At 41.8% G+C, this 21311-nt stretch overlaps 1 protein-coding gene across 1 annotated transcript in view; it reads left to right on the top strand.

Annotated features, from left to right (window-relative positions):
• Window positions 1-466: 466 nt before the first annotated feature.
• The window catches only part of LOC120743843 (contactin-3-like), a 43819-nt gene continuing 22974 nt past the window's right edge, over window positions 467-21311 (top strand). The window contains exons 1-13 of the mRNA XM_040047765.1: window positions 467-1994; window positions 4528-4667; window positions 5430-5565; window positions 11554-11729; window positions 13546-13641; window positions 13803-14006; window positions 14855-14957; window positions 15635-15819; window positions 16690-16826; window positions 17839-17968; window positions 18456-18606; window positions 18891-19018; window positions 20294-20463. Coding sequence (XP_039903699.1) covers window positions 4613-4667; window positions 5430-5565; window positions 11554-11729; window positions 13546-13641; window positions 13803-14006; window positions 14855-14957; window positions 15635-15819; window positions 16690-16826; window positions 17839-17968; window positions 18456-18606; window positions 18891-19018; window positions 20294-20463 — 1671 coding nt within the window. The 5' untranslated portion in view covers window positions 467-1994; window positions 4528-4612. The remainder of the gene's footprint in view (window positions 1995-4527; window positions 4668-5429; window positions 5566-11553; window positions 11730-13545; window positions 13642-13802; window positions 14007-14854; window positions 14958-15634; window positions 15820-16689; window positions 16827-17838; window positions 17969-18455; window positions 18607-18890; window positions 19019-20293; window positions 20464-21311) is intronic.

The following is a 21311-nucleotide window of genomic DNA, read 5'->3' as shown; positions in this document are numbered from 1 at the left end:
AGGGTCTTTGAACATTTGAAGTTTGCTGAAAATAGGACAAGTAAAGTCAATTATTAGGCAGGCTAATAGCACAAATTTGCTTGAAAGACATTTACTTCACTGTCTTCTCCCTGCAGACCTTGATTTGGAAGTGAAATCGCTCCTCCTCAGAGAAAGAAAGGAAACAGACCCGAGGAAAGGCAACTGACGAGTAATTCCTATTAGACAAACATGCAATGTTACAGAGCAAAAGAGCAAAATTGCAGATTATCCCCTGATGTTTGACAAAGTAATTATTCTCTTTAACAGAGGGTCTCTGGGTTATTATATACTGTTTCTATATTTAGATGCATTAAGCTTTTCTTTTTATATTAACCTATAAAAATCAAATGACAGAGAGAGCACAGGTGGAACTAATAACATTACCAAGTGCTACTGCAATAAATCACTCCAACATGATGCAAAGTAACTACACAAATAAAATCAACCATTTTTTTTTATAACTGCACCTGTGCGCTACCTATTACAACATGTCAAAATATCTGCTCTGAGACAAAGGTGGACATATATTTTCACTACTGGTGTGAGAACAAAAATTCTGTTTTGGACATTGTTAAGCGAATAGTTCGGCACGGTTTTCAAAAACTCTTTCAGAAAAGATGTGAATACTGGATGAATGAGTAGAGAGAGCCAGCAGCTTTTAAGCTCGTTTAACACAAAAACAGAAGTGACATGTTTAAAGCTCAGTAATTAACACTTTGTGGTCTCCTTTGTTTATTCTGCACAAAAACGGCAGTGTAAAAAAACACAAGTTGCTGCTCCTGCCTCGTTTCAATCTCATTGTGGTTTAGGAGGTTTGGTGCACTGTGTTACCCCGAACCAGAGGCTCTCTGCCTCCTCACTGTAGCTTCATTGTTAATGGATAGATATGTTTCAGAACCTTCTTATCTATCTATCTATCTATCTATCTATCTATCATTTTTGGCTTTTTGTATTTGTACACTTTTACACATTTTTTCCTTATTTATTTGTCTAATATGTCTCTAATTCACTCTTTCTTGCAGACCCCTGTGCTTCTGTAACATGTGAATTTCTCCCATTGGAATTAAAAACGTCTGTTTTTGTGTCTTTATCTATCATTCTCAAATTAAAGTTTTCCTATGCAGCGGTATAAATTAAAGAAGTCTGGCCCCGTGTACAAAAATAAAATAAACTTCCTGATACTTGTTTAACGCTACTTGTCATTTTAACTGTTTATCCAAGTTTTGTGTTTGTTTTCTGATTAATGTTTTCTGTCATTTCTAAACACTACACAAACAGGCACTGTGGGAGAATTAGCTTAATTTAAACTAATGTCTGTAGGCTGCACGTGTGCCAGGAGGACTGTACCAATTGAAGACGCAGGGGGGCGCAGTTCCCCGCCAGGTGCGCCTTCTTCCCTGCCTCCCTCCCCGCACCACCTTCCCATCCCATCGCTGCACGTTCTGGCTGCTTTATCGACCTTCTCCCCGCCGTGCAGCCCACTCCTCCTTCCTTCGCGGGGAGAGCGGGACTCTGACGCGCACAATAAATCATCCTCGCGAGGTTCCTTTTTCAAGCCCCATTTCATACTTACTCGCACTGGAGCGCAGACACGGGCGAGAGTCAAGCCTCGTAACTGTGGATGTAGCAAATGTGATTCAGCACAGCAAACAACGTGGGTGTTGTGCGTGCGAGCGCGCGCGCGCGCGTGTGTGCTTTTTCTTTTTTTCTTTTCTTTTCTTTTTTTTTGGTGGGGAGTGGAGGAGAAGGAGGAGGAGGTGGGGAGAGAGCAGCGATATGAAACGCGTGTGTTTATGTCTCCTTCGTTACCCGTTATCTGTGACTGACCACCGGCTCAGTTTCACCTGTACGAACGACCTTGCAATTGCGACCGAAATTCTTCTAACGAGGTTTCCATGGAGGAGCAGTTTGTCGTTTTATCCGTGAGGGCTGAATTTGGTTCCTATTGGTGTCAAGATATTTCGGGATAACAGGTAAGACTGTGTAATTTATATAAATAGCGACGGGGATGCTGTTGCCACCACGTCGGCCTGTTTTTATGCTGTTCCCGACAGCACCGTCCGCTCCTAATGCCTTTTATTTGAGAATAATTGTTTGTTTTAGACTCGAGCAACGTGACGTGACCTCCCAACTGCGGCCAATTCCTGCACACTGAGCAGGCTGATTTTTTTTTTTTTTTTAAAGAGGCAATCTAGAAAGAGGAGACTTCTTTTTCTTTTCTTTTCTTTTTTATTAAGGAGTTGGCTCCAACATGCCTGCCTTTCTTTGTCAAAGTGATGTAAGGGGTGCAGTTAGTCACAGCCTGGCATTTCAGCCCCCTAACTGCTCCTGTGGTACTTACCTGGTGTGGTGCCACACTGCAGCTCACCCCGTGAAATAGAGCTAACCTACAGGCCAAAGACCAGTACATTTTTTAAGGGCTGAATGGGGCTTGGGTGGACTTGCATGCACTAAAACATAGAAGAAAGAAAAGTAAGAAACGTGTAATTACGGTTCTTTTGGCTGTATTTTAAGTAAAAAAAAAAAAAAAAACAGAAAAACTTCAGAAGTATCAGCAATTATGGGCTTTATCCTTTATGTGATCCACTGAGTGCAAAGGTGTACACACACACACACACACAGTTTCTACCTTGCAGCGTTCACAAGGTAATTGCATACTTTAATGCCACAATGTCAGCTGAACAATCTGTGATGAATGCAGCTCAGGCCTTCAAACTAAGTACTCTCCTACTCTTTCCAGCTGGGCTGTTTGTTCAATCAGCATGTTACTTGGATGCAGGCAGAGTGTGATGTAGGTGGTAGATATGTGTTTATACATTTATTCTTTTTTTAAGTGTCAGTTAAGCCAGTGGTGTATTGGTTCCAGAAAGTACCCTTCTTGATTGAGACCGATCCCCCCCAAAGCTTTCTCACCACCTTCTGTCACCATCCTGTTAGCACCATTATTGCAAGCAGTGTGAATGTGTGCTTATGTGTGTGTGTGTGTGTGTGTGTGTGTGTGTGTGTGTGTGTGTGTGTGTCTGTGTGAGTGGGTGGGTGGGTCAGCTTGCATCTGTGTGTGGACAGCTCTATACAGCATGTGTTACACTGGTGTAATTCTCTAATCCTCCAATTTGCATTTTTAAACGATTTATTGGATGTGTAGGGGGAAAAGAGGAACACATGTAACTCAGAGCCATCCCTGTAAAACCCCGCTGCAAATGCAAACCATGCAACATGCGAAGTTGACTGTACTGTAATACCCTCCATACCTTTTACACACACCAATTTTCAGTCTTGAGATGCCAGCACTTTACACTGTGGGCCTATTACTGAGGTAAGGCATGCAGGAGTCTTCTAGAGAGGAGGCATACCAATCCAATTTAGCAGACTTTGGGAAGGGGGGGGGGCGAGAAAACATGAAAGGTAGGAAATAAAATCTTGGCTGAGACCCCAACGTGTCTGATTTGACATGCAGGCAGCTAACAAACAATTAGACCCTCCATAAGTAGCACTCTGAACCAGACTCGCCTTGGGATTAGACCACAAATGAGCCGCACGTCACAGCTTATGTCTTCTAAATGGAAAGTGAGGGTATGTGTGTGTGTGTGTGTGTGTGTGTGGAGGCTGGCTGGCTGTTACATGTGTTTCGTACATGGTGAGAAAGCAACTTTAGTGTGTAGGTGTGTGTGGGCTGTGTGACATTTAGCAGATTGATGTTATTATCTGCCCCTGCCCTTAATACGGCCGCAACACCTCTTGAAGAAACTTGTATTTTCAGACCCGACTTATTCATATACGCTTCCCTTTTATGCATGCGCAGAGTAATATACACAAATCTTCCCATACGCTGCGCACTCGTAATATGTGTATGTGTGTGTGTATGAGACCGCTCCCTTATTTGCTGTGTTATTGCCTGCTCTTCATTGTGTGAATGTTTGACATTTTGTAATTGCATCATTACGCGCTCGGTCCCCTCCTGCAAGAAGCGCGCGCATCGCAATTTGCAACACATGCTACAAGCAGTCAGACTCTTGCCCTTGATTACGGACCTGGGTGGAATGGCTTCCTCATCAGGCTGTCTTGATTCACCCCAGCATGTGGGAAGACACATGCTGCTGTGGGTGAATCTAATTGATTGGATGGCACCCAATTCCCAGGTCCAAGTCTCCTCAGGCAGCCAGAGAGTGAATCTGTCCAAGTGAAGGATGAGCCTAGGCGTTGGTTGCTCCCCTAATAGATTGGCATGGACTTCCTCCCATATGCCTCTGGTATCACCCTCAGACATCTCTGGGTTCAAGTTGGCCACACTACAGGGCGCAAAGTGACATTGCCTGGATCATTGCTGATTAGAGATGTGAGGGCTATCCGGCACCAAACTGTTCCTCCAGTTTTACAGTGATTATGTTTCCGCTGACAGAAAAATTCTGACACTTTCCCTGTCTTAGCTTGAAAGGTGATTAAAAGATGTTACGCTGGCAGTGGTGGAGTTTTTGGTATTTTACAAGGAGATTCTCGTTTCAACAGGTCAAGCTCCTCTCTCTCTCGGAGAACACAAGTGCCATTTCAAAGCTTATTGGATGAAAGTCTCATTTACCCCTGGCTGCCAAATATGACGTTGCCATGGAAACAGCTTCTACTGTTATCAATCATCGACTGTTTGACAGGTAAACTACCTTTTTTTTTTTTACGAGTGATGGATTTTTGGGGGGGGGTTTCTGGTGCGTGCGCACGTGTGTCTGTGTGTGTGTGTGTGTGTGTGTGTGTGTCTGTGTGTGTGTGTGTGTGTCTTCACGTTTGGACATTTACAGCTGTGGAATGAGACAAAAATAGTGTCAGAGAGGATGATGGCTCAGGTTTATAGGAGCACTCTGCAGTATTGGCTTCCACTCACAATCCAGACACAATACTCTCAATCTTCGTCATCACTTTCACCTGATGATGAGGCGTTTTACTTTTCTTTTCCTTTTTCACTTAGTCAAAAACACTTAAGTAACATAAAAAGAGAGTAAAGATTTCCCCTTCTGCTGGGAATGATTTTCTATGAATAATAATCATGTAATGTTTGTATTTACCAAGCATAGACAAAAAGTTTGTTAGTAAATGATTAAAAAAGTTTTCTTGTGAATTTGTTAAACTAGAGGTGTGTATTTTATTTTTTTTAATGCTGGAGCAGTGACACTTTTAAAATGACAGAAATGGCTTCCTGGTACCGGGGAACGCTGTGAGAAGTTCATTTTTTAAAAATCTATTTGTTTGCAAGAACACTTTGCAACACCCGCAAAGATATGAGACTCGCTTCCCTGTTTTAAAAGCCTCTTTATGACACTTTTCCATCTAAGAAAAATCAGGTAATAATGGAGTCCCGACTCCATTACAGTGATTTCTATTCTGTCTTCATGCTCACGCTGGAACTGTGTCTCTGTCAGATTGCCTGGACAGTGGATCATTCCATGGTCCGAGATGGAGAATGGAGCCGGGTGATTTGTTCATTCCCATTGACTCCATAGAAGAGGAAGCTACTCTGACTTGTGACGCAAAGGGAACACCATCTCCTCAGTACAGGTAGGAGCACATTCACGTTTAGGTTTTTATTCTTCAGGTTTTCAAAAATGTTAGTTTGGGGTTATTAAAATGGGTGAAAGACTGATTTAGAAATCATTATTTGCAAGATTTCGTTGGGTTTAACGTAGCAGTCATTTATAAGAAGTCGAGCTCAGCAGAATCCCAGCAGCTCAGCTGATCTCAACGTTCGCCAACATCAGCTGACAGCCTTGCCGATGCTCTTCCATACATTTAACTGGCAAATCTCACTTAGGACACACTATTAGAGCTGCTTTAGCCTGCCCACGTTTGCCTCATTCCCCAATGTTTGCACCTGCAAGGCGCTTCGCAACCCGCCTGCACCCCATCACTTCGTCTTGTGCTGTACCTGACTTATTAAATGTCCCATCTATAGTCACTGATGCATGACTCTGTGTTGGGTCCCGCTTGTGCTCACTTCCAGCTTAGTACATTCATTCACTCATGGGAGTGAGATGCCAGAACACAGCTTTCAAATATAAACTGATGGAAATAAAGATCCAGCGTCCTAACTGAACTGCAGTTCAGTTAGCACATTATCAACGCCGTATTGCTCTTTTGTTTAAAATAACACAGGCGGACTCGTTCTCCACCTCATAAGCAGTTACTTGCACTTTCTCCACTCTTTCGCTTTCATCACCGACGGTATTTTCTCAACTGTCAACGTCAAAAGAGGAGCTTGTTTAAAGTAAATGATTAGTTGAGCAAACATAAAAGCTGCATTGAGACATGATCGCAATCTAAATGGAAAAAGAAGATGAGGGAAAGGAAGAAGTGATGTACTCATCTGGATATTCTCAGTGACTTTTTACCCCAGAAAAGAAAAGTAATACAGATGCAGACACCTTTTTATACTCCTGGCTGCTCCCAGCTTGCCATTCTTGCAAAGCCAATTTAGATTATAGTTTTCATGTGGAAAAGCAAGCCGCTTTCCTTTCTATTAATTTTCTCCAAATTAGACTGAAATGCACATAGACACTCTGTGCAGCAGTGTCATTATGGCTTTACTAATTCATATTGACTAACACACCGCCAATCTGCCTCTTGTCTTACCAGATAGTATCTTAGTGACACATGTGTAGCATCTTAATGATCGTCTCCTCTTATAAAACACAATGAGGCCGATGCAGGTTGCTAGACATCGGTTGGCACCAACAGACATTGATTACAAGTGTCTTTGGCGTTCGACGTTGGAATTACTGCAGCACAGCCGGCGCAGATGAAATGAATGACAGTGGTGTGGAGTATGTACATTCATTATTTCAGGCTCTTCACATTCCCCATCTAAGACCAGGTATTTCCATGTACTGATTAAAGGTGAGATGAGCATGTTTAACGGGGTGTCTTGTCACGCTGGCTGTGCTAGGCTCTGTATGCCCTCAGCACCTCTCTGGCTCCTCTCTTGAAGTATAAATGGGCTCACACTGCTCTCTCCCATCCCCCTTCTTCTCTTTTCCCCCTTTTCCCTTTCCTCTGCCACTCCTGTCACTCACAGAGATATGAGACTTTCATACTATGCGCACAGCACTGATTTAAAAACTCGTGGGAGAAAATCAGATCTTCTATAGAAAAGCATCGTTGCTGCTGCAGGCTATAAAAGTTACACTGTGTGAGTGTCTTAAACGTAAACAGAAGGTGACTTGTCTACCCTTTACTTGACCTGAGGTTTGAAGTCTGTGGCTCTAGACCGGTAGATCATCCAGAATACTCGGATTTCTCTGTGGTCAGACAACATGTGTTCACAAAATGAGTTTCAAGCGGAGTAATTCAGTTTTCCAGTTGCCATTCAATCACCTGCCCTATGTTCGTGGCACCACTGAACAGCAGAGGCACTTCAGAGCAGGTCAAAAAGAGGTGAAAACGGTGGCTAAGGGATTAAGAGCTGAATGTAAGAGTGGACATGGACACCTACACAAACATGCAGGCATGTATCACTAGTCATTCCAGCCCTTTAGGTGTTCATCGTAAGCGACCAAAGAGTAATAGGGTTAACCTCATTGCATACAGTGACCAAGCTGCATGTGTATTGATCGGCCACAACATTAAAACCACCTGCCTGATCTTGTGTAGGTCTGCCTCGTGGCGTCAAAGCAACACGGTCCCCTCAGAGCATGGACGTGGGATTTCTGGGGAAGTCCTGGCATCAGGATATTTGTAGTCGAGTCTTTCTTCGCCTTTCCGTCTCCAGCGACTTCATCATCTTGTTTATGTCTGTCTTTTCGCACAAATGTTTCTGTTATGCTTCCCTTTCTTGGCAAAGGAGATATTTTGCTTTATTTTTCAAAGTTATTTGATGTTTCTGAAACCAGTGGGCAGTTTTGCCTGCCACTTCAAGTTTCTGCCCTTTTTATTGCTTTGTTTCTGCAGCACAGACGGTTCATGAAGAGTCATATTTCATTAGTTTAAAAAACAAAGGTGTTATCGAGCGCTTGCTTTTTTTTTGCTCAAGTTGGTGGGAAAGCTGTCAATCAGGCTGTGGTGTCAAATAAACAACCACTCTCTCCTTTCCAGGATGTCCACATACACATATACCATAGATGTGAGAGCAAATTGATCTGCCAGTCTGCATTCTGTGTAAGCAATCTATGTGCAGCGCTGTGGAAAGATTTCAGGCAGAGAGGCATTGGTTAAGTCACAAACTCATTGTGCAGCATGATAAACGTGCACTGATCAGCCATTAAAACCTCCTCTATTGTTTAGATGCATCAAAACAGCACTGACCTTTTTGGGCATGGATTCAGGACCTCTGAGTCTAGCTCATTGGTAGCAGATCCTCGAGGTCCGCTGGGTTAAGAGCTCTTATTGGATTGGGCATCCCACAGATGCTTGAACAGATTGGGATATGAGCCCTCAACTTTTCGAAATATTACCTGACGGAGGTGCATGTGAGAATGCAAATGTCCCACGCAGTGGGTTCTGGTTTGCACAGATTGTGAGAACAGCACAGATAATACCCTGGTGAATGCACAGCTAGCGAGCCCTATGTGCTGCCTTGTGGACGCTCTGCACAGGAAGATCTCTACTCTAAACCAAACTGAATATTTCCAGCATCGAGAACATGGCTGGCACGAGCGATCTCCATGTGTACTGCATGTGAGAGAAGACGGCATCTTCCCAAGTACTGCCAACTTTTTCCAGAGTTAATGTGTGAAAACGATTTTTGTAATACTCCCAAAATGTTCCCACCACCTTTTTTTTAAAATGCAGTGGAGCGCATTGCTCTACTGAGGCTGGAGGAAGCCACTGCAATTGTCATGAGTCTGCAACCATGTAAAGCATTAAAGTAAAATCCACATGAATTCAGTGGTGCATTTTAATGACCAGTGTTATTCCAATGTTGATATTGTTGCACCTGATCGCTAATTATTCTTTAAGAATGTTTTCTTTTTCTTCTCTCTTTTACTGGGAAGCGAAACATATATGCTTTTGAAAAGTCATCCATTGTGTTTCCCACATGTCTGTTGCCACTTGTTGCCACTTAAGTAAAGCAAGAAAGGAAGTGTTTTGCTAAGTGAAAGAAAGGGTTATGTTTTTTTCTTAAAGACAAACGATGGAACATTCTTGAAAAGTGCTCTGTCCTTGAACCCATCAATGCTCAGCTTTTGAATAGCATTTAAAAGGAGATAGAGTTTTTGCGGTGGCGGGGAATGAAAATGAATAATGAGACTTGCTTGAATCAATGAATTAACCTTAAGTTTTTAAGAGTTCTTTTAGGTGCTTCATTTATTTGATAGCACCGTCGTAACCTGCTTCACAGAGCTTCTTCTTTTTTTAATTCTTCCTCCTGCTAAGTGTTGGAAAGATATAATAAAGGGTGAAAAGGAGTTTAAAAGGCCTCCTTTGATACATTGAGCCATTGTTACCTCTTGCCAGGTGGTAATGTTTAGTCCTGATGAGGAGTCAAAGGTGGAATAATATCACATTATGTAAATCTAATGTGACAGAGACGAGGTGATTATGGTTAGACTGATGATCATTGTCCAGAATGGCTTCTAAAACCTTTGTCCTCCGCTCCCCTTAAATAGCGAAGGACAGCTTTGTGTATGATACCCCTAGATTAAACTTTAATGATCCCTGTGGGGAAAATGGGATAACTGCAGCAGCAAGTAGTAGCAGAGCTAAATAAAGAAAAATGGAAAAAATACAACATCGTAAAGAAATTTGCACTTCAAGGTTTATACAGACACAAAGGACATCTGTTAGGTGAGTAAATTAATGATATATAGACATGGCAGCATGATTACGGTACTGTTAGACTGCAGGTACAAAAAAATATGATTCGCTCAAGCAGCATACAGTCTCGAAAAACAAAGTACACTCTCTTTTAATCCTAAGGTGGTAAATTTCAGCAGATAATAAACTCATAGGGTTCTTATCAGCTTCTAAAGTTACTTAAATACAACCTCAGATGTAGAACAATATATGATATATTGTTTATTTATTTTAACAAAAATAAGCTAAAATGCAGAAACATTTTGGTTTCTGCAAAATGTTTCTGCATTTTGGTAATAACTATAACCACAATAACATGAATGAATAGTTTTTTGCGTGACTTTATCAGTCTCTCACATTGTTGTGGAGGAATTTTGATTCACTCTTCTTTACAGCATTGATTCAGTTCATCAAAGTTTGTAGACTGTTGTTTATGCACAGCTCTCTTAAGGTCCCACCACAGGGTTTCAGTCAGCTTGAAGTCTGGAAGAGTTCATTGTCGACTCACTGACAGCTGGTTTGAGGTGTTTGTGCTGATATTCGGCGTTTGGTTTTCTCCAAATGTGGCACAGTGCAATGTGGCCAAACAACGGTCTTGCCTGTCCACAGGACATTGTTTCAGAAGTCTTGTGGTTTCTGCAGATGCAGCTTTGCAAACTTTAGCTGAGCAGCCGTGTTATTTTTAGAGAGAAGAGGGTTTTCTCCTGGCAGCTCTTCCAACCAAGCCATACTTGCCTTTTTCTAATTGAGTTGTCATGAACTTTAACTTTTAATGCTAACTCAGATGTTGCTTTGAGGTTTTCGCAGGTCACCTGTCTGACCTTGGGTGAATTTGCTGGCACTCCCACTCCTGGGAAGACTAGCAGCTGTCTTGAGTTTTTTCCACTTGTGAATAATCATTCTTACTGTAGAATGATGGACTTAAAATTGTGGGGGAATGTCCTTTAGACCCTTCCTAGTTTAATGGTCAGCAGCTTCTCCCAGATCACTGCTGATGTCTTTCCTCCTTGGCATTTTGCTAACACACACCTGAACTTTACAGACCAACTGCCAAAAATCTTTTCTTTTATAGAGGTGCTTACACTTGCTGATCATCACTTAATCAAGTGGACTGGATTAGCAGCACTTGGCTGTTTCTCATCCTCTTAATTCCTGGGGAATCAGTAAGGGTGTACTTAGTTTTTTCATGCTTCTGCATTTTGCTGGGGTGGGGATTTGTTTTTGTTTTTTTCAATATATAATGGCATGGCATAATATGTCGTCATCTGTTTGTCTGAGCCTGTAGTAACCTTGTATCAACTTTGAATCAATTAATTTTCATTGTGTCCTGATGCACGAGCCTTAGAATTTAAAGAGGGTGTACTTTCTTTTCAAATGACTGCAAGCAAAGTTTATCAAGTTGATGCACAGAACTGTCCATAATTTGCCAGCAGTCACACATGTATCAACTCCATTGTCCTTAACCCTGAACACAACACAGTTGTGTTTGCAGATTTGTTTGTTTTTAAGGAAGTTTAATCACAGCCGAAAAGAATCGTTGGCCAAAGTCCTAACCACAAGAGTTCATTTCAACTAGCAACCTTTTAAAATCCTCGGCACCATCGCAAATCACACCACATAAAGTGTATTATTCTTATTCCAAGTGAGTTACCACAGTGAATTGTGTTCTCCACTCACCTCCTGTCAGACCACCTTGGTTGGAAGGAAGAAGGGGACTGCGTGTTTTGCCAGGGACTGATGGTGTCTTTGCCCTCACAGATGGTCACTGAATGGGACTCTCATAAATCTGGGTCTGGATCGTCGGCGGCGTCTGTCTGGGGGCAACCTCATTATAAGCAGCCTGGACCGCTACCAGGATGTAGGGATGTACCAGTGTATGGCCTACAACACAGTAGGAGCTATCCTCAGCAGAAGAGCAAGTCTTCAGTTTGCCTGTAAGTTACAGTCAGAGTTTTAACTACAAAAAACCACGGGTGTGTAAATGCTCTTAACTACAAATAATGCAGACGTACACTAAAATGGAAGCGCTTTATTTGCAGTATTTATCAGCACGCAGCAAGTTCAGTGGGGAGCCGCATTAAATGTTAACGTAACATGGGAAGAATCTGAGTGCGATGACGGTTCCTTACTTATGGTCATGCAGACTAAGAGTTGCTATTTCACTTTGTGTTGTTTGCTTCAATCAGAAGTCATTCCAGTTTCGTTGGATGCACTCTGGGGTAAAGTAGTCTACCAAATTGCACAAGTAGTGTTTGAAGAATAACTTAATAAGGACTGGAGCCTGAAGAATAAAAAAAAAAGAACAGAACACAGCATACCTGCACTTTTATGAAAAAGGAAGAACAAAGCAAATGAATATAAGCTGCAGTGCAAACTATACTACAATGCATTGCTACAAAAATAATAATTTAGGCAGTAAAAAAAATGTACTTTCACATCACGTTCCTGCTGGTGAAGCAGGTAAACAACTCAAATGAATAACCAAATGAATACTTATTACTTCTATACTATTCATTAAGGCTTCCTTTCATGCAGATCGCAACAAAGCGCCTTTTCACACCTTCACTCGGTGGTGGTATCTTGCCGTGCAGATGTTTTAGGTCTTTTTTGACAAGCTTTTAAGATATGGGGCGGTCAGAAAAAATGGAATAATGACATTTTAATAACTTAACAACAATGACTTGAGAATAATGACCGGATAATGGATAATCTAACCTCTCTGAAAAAAGTTTGAGTCATTTTATTAACCTTCAAAGGAGTCTCCAATGAAAAACTATAGTTCTTTTTCTTTTTCAGATTCTCTTAGCAATATTTGGATGCAACACTATAGAATAATAACAAGAAAAAAATATTACTAGGTACATATACCTTAAGGTGTAGCTCAATAAAAAAAGTTTTCAGTCGTTTCAACTTTTTTCTTATAGTGTTATGAGCTCTTGCAGCATATCTCGTCATGGTATATTAATGTCTTGGTCCCCCTCAGGCAGTTTTGGGCAGCTATTTTGAAACCACTATAAAATGAATAGAGAGAGATCCAAAAGTTTATTCTTACAATGGACAAACTCTACCTTGTAAAGCACTGATTTAAGAAAAAACTGTAAAGGTTGAAGTATGAAGTTTATAAAGCCTCAAATTGTAATTCTGCTTGGCACATGCAAAGTTGCACAGCCTTACAGACTTCATCACGACTCAATTCAGAGTGCAGATGTAACAAATGGCTCTCGCTCCTCCCACCAGAGCCTTGAACATATGCCAGGCTAATTTACACGATTCATACAGAGGCTATGAACCGTCATGAACCTCTTCTGTGCACGAGCCGCAGTTCAGCAACATGATTGGCTCGTGTGTTTACCTGTTCGGCCATCTCTGCTGCTGCGGGATAGATTTCTATTTGAGATTCTGTGCTAAGTCAAGTCTTGTGATTTCAGCGCTTACACAAACATGTACATAAATTAAGTTAGTGGCAGGTTTTCACATCCAAGTTCCTTTTTTTCATAAAATGGCATATCGCTCATATCTCATTCAGGCCCTGGGTTCAGCAGTCTGTCTAAACTCTTCTGTTTCAGAGCCTCACTTGTCTCAGTTGCTTTTGTTCTCCCTCAGGCCTTGCAGAAGTGCAATTTTCATTACAGCTTTCTTATGGGTTTGTGTCAGTGTCTTCCAGAAAGCTTTTACTCAGCCTCTTTTCCACTCCCCTGATATGTGACATCCTACAGTAAGCTTCCTTTTCATTTTTTCCCCCCCTGTCAGACTTAGATCATTTCAAAGTTCACACCAGAAGCGCAGTGTCCGTCCGAGAGGGACAAGGAGTGGTGTTGCTCTGTGGAACGCCCACTTCCTCAGGAGGTAAACTCTGCTGTTGTTTTGAGTCCTGCTGAAGTGTGATTAAAACATAATCTTGCTGCCACTGATTAGCCCCTTTTCTAATCACAGTTAATTCTCTTAATCACATTTAATATCAGAGAGCATCCAGGATCGTCTCACGCGCTTCCTTGTTTGCCTTCCAGACCTTACTTATGCATGGATCTTCAATGAGTACCCGTACTTCGTTCAGCAAGACAATCGGCGCTTCGTCTCCCAGCAGACGGGAAACCTTTACATTGCCAAGGTGGAGCCCTCTGATGTGGGCAACTACACGTGTGTAGTGATGAACAGCATCACAAAGGGCAAGGTTCAGAGCTCCCCCACGTCTCTGATCCTCAGGACAGATGGTAAGACACAGCTTGTGCCTTTGACGTGACAAGTATTGCCTTTCAGCCTCGCATTATGGGCCTTTCATTTTAAGGTGGCTTTAATCATTACGCCAGCGAGAGTGCTCTTTATCTCGTTGTACCTCACTGAAGTTGAGTCACAGAGGGCTAATGCCTGTAAGTAAATAGTTGCTCCTCAATGTAGGCCAGCAAACAAAGCACCCAAATCTCTTCTTTGCTGACTTAGCTTCTCTTATAATTCGCAGTCCCTTTAAAAGCTTTCTCTTTGCTTTCACATGAATTCTCGGGCCTGTTCTCAGCGGCGTGTTGTTCTGTTCTCTGTTATGCTTTCATAGAACGAGTGAATAAAGATTGCCTTGGGAATGAATTAAACATAAGTCATACGTCAGTGGACCATTACATTGAGTGTTCTGGTGGTTCAGCCAGTTTCTACTCAGTGTACTGTACATGTAACTGCATAAATTTAAATCCCCTTGCATCACTTTCTGGTCGCGATCTTGAGTGCCTTTCCTGAATGCTGATATTAACAATGAAACACAACAGAGGTTAGGAACTGCCTACTCAAGCTTTGAAATAGCAGATTAAAAAAAAATCTCTAGATGAAAAATAATGCTCGGTGTATTTAAATTATTCCTCGCTGGGTTTTGGCTACACTCTGGTGACTGTACTCTTAAGCGATGCACGATTTTGAGTTTAGTTTACCCATGAGAGAGCGTTTGCTCATGTGCATTTCATTTTTTCCTCTGTTAGCTTTCCAGTGCTATTGTTTGGTCCATAATGCCAGCCGTAATGCTTGTAACTCATGCATAATGGAAGACTGAGCAAGTTCTTGTGCTTGGTCCTCATAGGAGTGATGGGTGAATACGAGCCGAAAATAGAAGTTAATTTCCCAGACAATGTACCCGCCGCGAAAGGATCAACAGTTACGCTGGAATGTTTCGCCCTTGGGAAGTAAGCTGGATTTCCTCAAGCATGTTTTTAATCTTTCACTGTCTTTTCTTTCCATACAAGGAACATCTGGATTTCTAAGCAATTATGGTTCTTAGAGCGTGGCATCAAGCCACGATTGGTCTGAAAGCAACGTGTCGTTGGAATGGGTTAAGTCCAGACCAGGGATCACAAACTCATTTTATATCCTGGGGGCACATACAGCCCACAGGAAATCTGTCAACATGACTCTTTGGGCTTAAATTGTAAGAAATAGGTGTGTAAAATTATCATAAATTATAAAACAAAGGTTTTGTCAAGAGAATGTCTTTTTTTTTCTACTCACCCATTGTAAATAAAGACATTTCTGTAGTAGATAAGATCATTTAATTGTTTATCTGTTACTTCATTACTTGTTTTAGTATGAATGACAGTGGGGGAGGTCTTCATCAGTGGGAAAAGCTGTAAAATGTATAAAAATAAAGTTAAAGGTCCCCAAAAGTTATTTTCCAAAACCACTCAGTGGGCCAGATTGGAGTCTTTGCTGAGCCAATCTGTTTTGACACCCGTGGTCTTGACCATTTATCAGCAAAACGAAGAAAATGAGTACTGCAGTCCATCTGACGCTTTATTGCCACAGATTGTTACAGACACCTGCACCTGATTCCCCGCTGAGCTCTTCCTTCGCATGTGTCTCACAGCCCCGTCCCAGAAATCACCTGGAGGAGGGCCAACGGCGTTCCCTTCCCCAGCAAAGTCAAAATGAAGTACTCGAACGCCGTGCTGGAGATTCCCAGCTTTCAGCAGGACGACACGGGCGGTTACGAGTGCGTGGCCGAGAACAAGATGGGGAAGAACACAGTCACCGGTCGGCTGGCTTTTTATGGTACTGCGACTTTTGTTTGAGTTTTGAGACGACGCCACAGACAATTGAGTTAGACAAAATGGGTAAACAATCAATATCTCTGCTTCTTTCAGCAACGTCGACAATTGTCACGTCGTTAGACTTTGTAAATGGCAACAATTGTAATGTGATCGTTTAAAAGCTATAAGTAATTTTATAATAGCAAGAGCTCATTGTTATACACGCTACTTTAATGCACACACAAATCTCTGCCTTCTTCCTGCATTTTAAGCGTTTCACTGCAGCTATTACATTTTGGGTTCTTGGCTTGCTTCAGCCGCTGTGTTTTCCTGTGAATCTGTGAAAGAGGGAAAAATGACACTTGTGAAATTGGAAGTGACAGTATGTACAGTGCCACCGAAGTGAGCTGTGCTTATTATGAGCATTGCACTCATGAAACCCATGAAATTTCCTGAAAGCTGTAAATATATGAGAGACTTAGGGGGGGGTTGTGTGCTGGATGGGAAACAAGCAGGACCTGACATTTATTATACGCAGAATTAAGGTGACAGTTTGGGGGGGTGAGTGCTGGTATCGGGTGCTGTTCGCCGGTCATGAGAGCTTCTTCCTTTGTGGTTCGGGGTTTTAATGTTAATCTTTGGGTTGCCTCGGGCTGCTGACACATTTAAGAGATGTAACTGATAGACTGCATTCAATTTTCTCTCCTCTAGCCTCTTAAAGGAAAACCCATTGACGACACCCCCCCCCCCCCAATTTGGGCTGCCAATCTGCACACGCTTTCCTTTGAACTTATTTAGATGCAGCTTATTTAATACGATAATGCTCCTTCCTCGAAATCTGCCCTCTGGTTCTTGTCAGATAATTCACTCGAGGATAATTCTGTGTCCTCAGCAAAGCCTCAGTGGGTCCAGACAATGAAAGACACGGCTCTAGCCATTGAGGAGAGACTTTACTGGGAGTGTCGAGCCAACGGCAGGCCCAAACCCTCCTACACGTGGCTGAAGAACGGCCAACAGCTCCTCTCAGAGGTAAATTACCGGCTGTCGTCTGCCACCTACAAGTGTTTCATTTTAAAGACTTAATCTTCAGCTTCAGCTCTTCCTTTCATTTCCGAGAGCCTGGCATAAAACACACTGCTGTTTTCCCGAGTGTAATTCAGAGTGCGATGAGAGGAGAGGGTAAACATCTTACTAAGGTGTGCCAGTGATGAGACATGGATGTAACTGTCTCGTATTCTGCTTTACCTTGGCAGATTACAGAGTCTTAGAAAGTGGATGTGTACGGCTCCCGAGAGGTTGCTCTATTTTATCTGAATGGAGTCAGTGCTTGTTTTTCATTATTCATGGTGCATGTTTAAGCTCCTTCATATTGAGGGACAATGGGTTTAATCTTCTGTGAAATATACTGTATATAGCACTACACCTAACTCTAGACCACCAGAGAAATACATGTGGTCTTGCATATTTTGAGATTTTTAAATTTGGCTGACCTCGATATGCCTCTGACACTTAATTTCTTACCTCTTACATGCATTATACTGTAGCAATAACCATCCTGATGTTGTTCAAAACTAATGTTTAAATATCCTTATTTTATTTGAGGTTTATTGTTTTTACTGTTGTACGATTCAGAATATGATTTTCACCATGAAAGTTGCATTTTTATCTAATTTGTTTCATATTTATAGTACAGAATATAGCTAATGATTAAAAAAACACTAGTAGGTGCTGTACTGTATATGGTTAATACTGAGAAAATAAATGAAAAAGTGCAGATATAATACAAAAAGCTCAAATATTGCATAGACTGGACCAAAAGTGCACAGGATAGGGGAAAAAATGAATGTTCCATACTTAGAAAACAAAATTGTGCTTTGTGCTCATAGCGATAAATTATTTTGCAACAGCATCCTGATTTGATCCGCGTCCATTGACAGCACTTCTAAACAAATCCAGCACTTGCCAGAGCGCGCCGCAGAAAGCAGAAGCTACCTGTAAGAGTAAGGAGAATAATTGCTTTCTTTCAACCTTTTCTTCACAGGACAGGATCCATGTGGAGGACGGAGTCCTGTCAGTGTCTGCGCTGACCCTGTCTGACGCTGGCATGTACCAGTGTGTGGCCGAGAATAAACACGGTGTCATCTATTTTGCTGCTGAACTAATGGTTTTAGGTAGGATGGCATTTATCTCTCTTCTAAATCCTCAAATCTTTGTTGCCAAAAGGATCTTAAAGGTCATCTTTCTGTCATTCTTAAAGGTTGTCTGGATTAGCAGATAATGGGGTCAATGTGGATGTTTTTGTGGGGTCAGACACATTTAGATATATATTTTTTTCCCCCTTTACTTTGATGTGGGGATGAAGATGGTGTAATAGATTCCAAACTCATAGCTGAATAGTAAACATGAACTTTTACTGCAAAACCAATTAAAAGTTATAACAATATTTTCTGCTTCTTCTTTTATTAATACATAAAACTGGCTAAAAAACACCGTTACAGCGTCGATTTTTATGCCGGTTTGATTCGTCAGTTTTAAAAAAAACGATGTGTTTCAATTACTGTAAGATTTGATGATTTTCATGGATCAAACTGGTGCTTGAAATGCTCAGTGAGATTTGCTGCAGTCTTGCACTAACGCCAGTTTGCTGTTTCCCACCAGCTTCTCCTCCAGACTTCACAGGGAACCTCCTCAGAGCTTTGCTCAAAGCCAAGACAGGAACTACAGTGACTTTAGAATGTAAACCCCAGGCCTATCCCATCGCTAGCATTTTATGGAAGAAAGGCAACCTGCCAATCCACACAAATGACAGGTAGTAACAGGGTTAACGTTATTCTGAAAAAGTCAATGTACACAGTTTTATAGGCTTGTTTTTTCCGTATATAAGCCAGTTATCTATCCCAGCTACACTCCTCTTTAGCCATCTTTGGTCTAATCAATATTCACCACACACACACACATGCTGCCTAACTGGAAGATGTCCATTATGTAGAATGCTGAAAAATCCAGAAGTCGGTGTTTATCTGATGGTAAAATGAGTCTTTGTTCTTGGCAGTCGGATTGTAAACTGCTCTCACTGTTTGTGTACTCCTATAGGATCACACTGTCCCCAGATGGAACGCTGAGGCTTGCCAACGTGAGCAAGTCTGATGCAGGCAGCTATACGTGCTTTGCTAGGAATAGATTTGGCATGTCAAGTACAACTGGAAGGCTCCTTGTTACCGGTAAGCTCTCCTGTTAAATAGCAGATTGTTTGTGCGCTCCACTTAGTAAGCAGAATTTTATGCACACTATGGATTAACACACGAGAGCTAGCGTACCGCGAGGACCCGAGTCAATAACTTGTAGTTAAATTTAAAAAAAATAAATAAATAAACTTTGAGGTTTTGTGCTGAGGTGTGTGTCTACACTTTGTAAGGTCTCTAGTCTTGCGATTAAGTAGACTAAATATTTCAGATAATCATTTGATTGTTTTGTTTTTATTTGAAGGGATGTAATAAAAACAAAAAAAACTTTACGCGTGCATTATTGAGTCGTTTTGTCCGGACGCATTTTGCAGCGGCTGCAGTAATGCGCTTGGAAGGCGTTTGACGAAACACTCGATCATTGTTTTCCTCAAAGCAGTTGAGGCAACCAATTTAGTGCAATAAATGAAAGTGCCCTGAGTGGAAGCGGTGAGCACATTAGTGAGGTGGTGTTACAGATGCTGTTATTGTTGAGCGTGTTGTTGTTTTTTTCATTGGAGTTGAATGTTCTGTGAGTTTGTTATTGGTTTTTATTAATGTGCTGAATGATATTGTCTGCCGCTGTAACTGCCAAGGCCAGTTATTTTTTTTGAAATTACCGGAGTATTTTTTCACAGCCGTAAAGCATTCGGAGGCACAGAGCCATGACCCACACATTGATTATTAGTAGCTTGAGAACTGAGGGGACGCTTTTTTTATCCCTTGACAGCTTCTCCAAGGTAAGATATGAGAGTACAAATCCACTTGCTTTGTGTTGTATCTTCTTGATTTGATTCCTGCCGTTCATTATCTTGACTTTTTGAAGCACAGGAGGCCAAATGATTGCTAGAGCAGACTTTAAAGCAGCGCTCTTCATTTTTTATTTTTTTTTGTTGTTGTACTGGTTGTGCAGAGCAGCTCATTACATGAAGTTTTATCTGATCCATGGTGTATTGTAATTGCTATCAGGATTTCTGAAGATTATGTGAGCCGTTTTAGTGGTGGCAAGGCTGCATGTTATCACACATTATTTGACTGAGTTTTTCATGAGACCTTCCTTTATATACACAGACTGCTCTGCCTGTGACTCACTGTATTGCGGAGCATGATTTTTGTGTCTCGGGAAGTGTTGTGTCACTACTCTGCTCCTATTTCCTGAAAATCAACAAAAGGGCTGCTCATCTGCTGGAAGTGAAAAGTCTCATGTCTCACATAAGATTGCCACCCTCCCCTTTAGAAATGGCTGGCTCTCACGTTTTTATTTTTCCTGGGTAGATCCAACCAGAATCATCCAGGGGCCAGTGGACACAGAGATCATTGTGGGCGAGAGCATTGTGTTACCCTGCCAGGTCACCAGCGATCCCGTCCTTGATGTTTCTTTCTCCTGGGCCTTCAATGGACAGCTCATCGCCAAGGGAGACGGTCACTTTGAATTTGTGGGTGGGGTGAGTGACCCACAGCCGTAGTTTTTTTTGTTTTTGTTTTTTCTTATGTGCGAATGGGCACTTGGCACCTCTCCCCATCTTGCTTCACTTCATCCCTGCCATTAGTTTAAAGGGACAGCTTGTGGTTTGACACCCTGGTATTTCTTGGAGAGATAGAGCATGGCAAGTTTTGCTGCACTTGCTGTTATACCATCCTTAAATTTCTCTCTGGTGGCAAAGAAGGCTGGGGAAAAGTCTTTGGAATGAAGCGTTATTAGATCATTTAAGACCTCTTAGCTTCTAATTGTATTCTTGTGAATGGAAACATGGCAGCCGTCGTGTCAAAATACACTTCCTACATAGAAATCATCATGTAGGTAATGCGCTAGTTGCTCAGCCATTGTGACAGGTTGTCTTCTATTTGAGCACACTTCTCTTACTCTTGCTCAGTCTTCTGAAGTCATCTATTTTTTAATACGTTGGCTGGTCTCTTCAAATTCTGCTTTGACATGGCCTGCTGCACAGCCTCTTCATAACGGGAAGGAATACGTATTATTAGAGGTGCCTTGTAAAGGAATCAAAGCATGGCAGAGACCCAAACGACAAAACACTTTGAGAACATCCTCGCACCCTTTGAGATTAACCATTCTTCTTGGGTGTGTGTGTGTATGCGTTTGACTGACAATGTTCTTATCTGAAAAGAGACTCCTTCCCCAGAAATGCTCAAATGTCCCCAGTCCAAAGAGATTATCAACTTAACTTTGCTGCTTCAGGGAATTTAATTTCCATAATTAAACCACATTGGCTGTGCTGCCATGTTTTCCTGCCAAAGCCAAGAGAACGATTTCACCACTAATTTACCATTTTCT

This window comes from Simochromis diagramma, unplaced genomic scaffold (assembly GCF_900408965.1).
Source record: "Simochromis diagramma unplaced genomic scaffold, fSimDia1.1 OVJJ01000387.1, whole genome shotgun sequence".
Classification (NCBI taxonomy): domain Eukaryota; kingdom Metazoa; phylum Chordata; class Actinopteri; order Cichliformes; family Cichlidae; genus Simochromis; species Simochromis diagramma.
The sequence above is the reverse complement of the archived record's forward strand: the minus strand, read 5'-3'. Positions and strand labels throughout refer to the sequence as shown.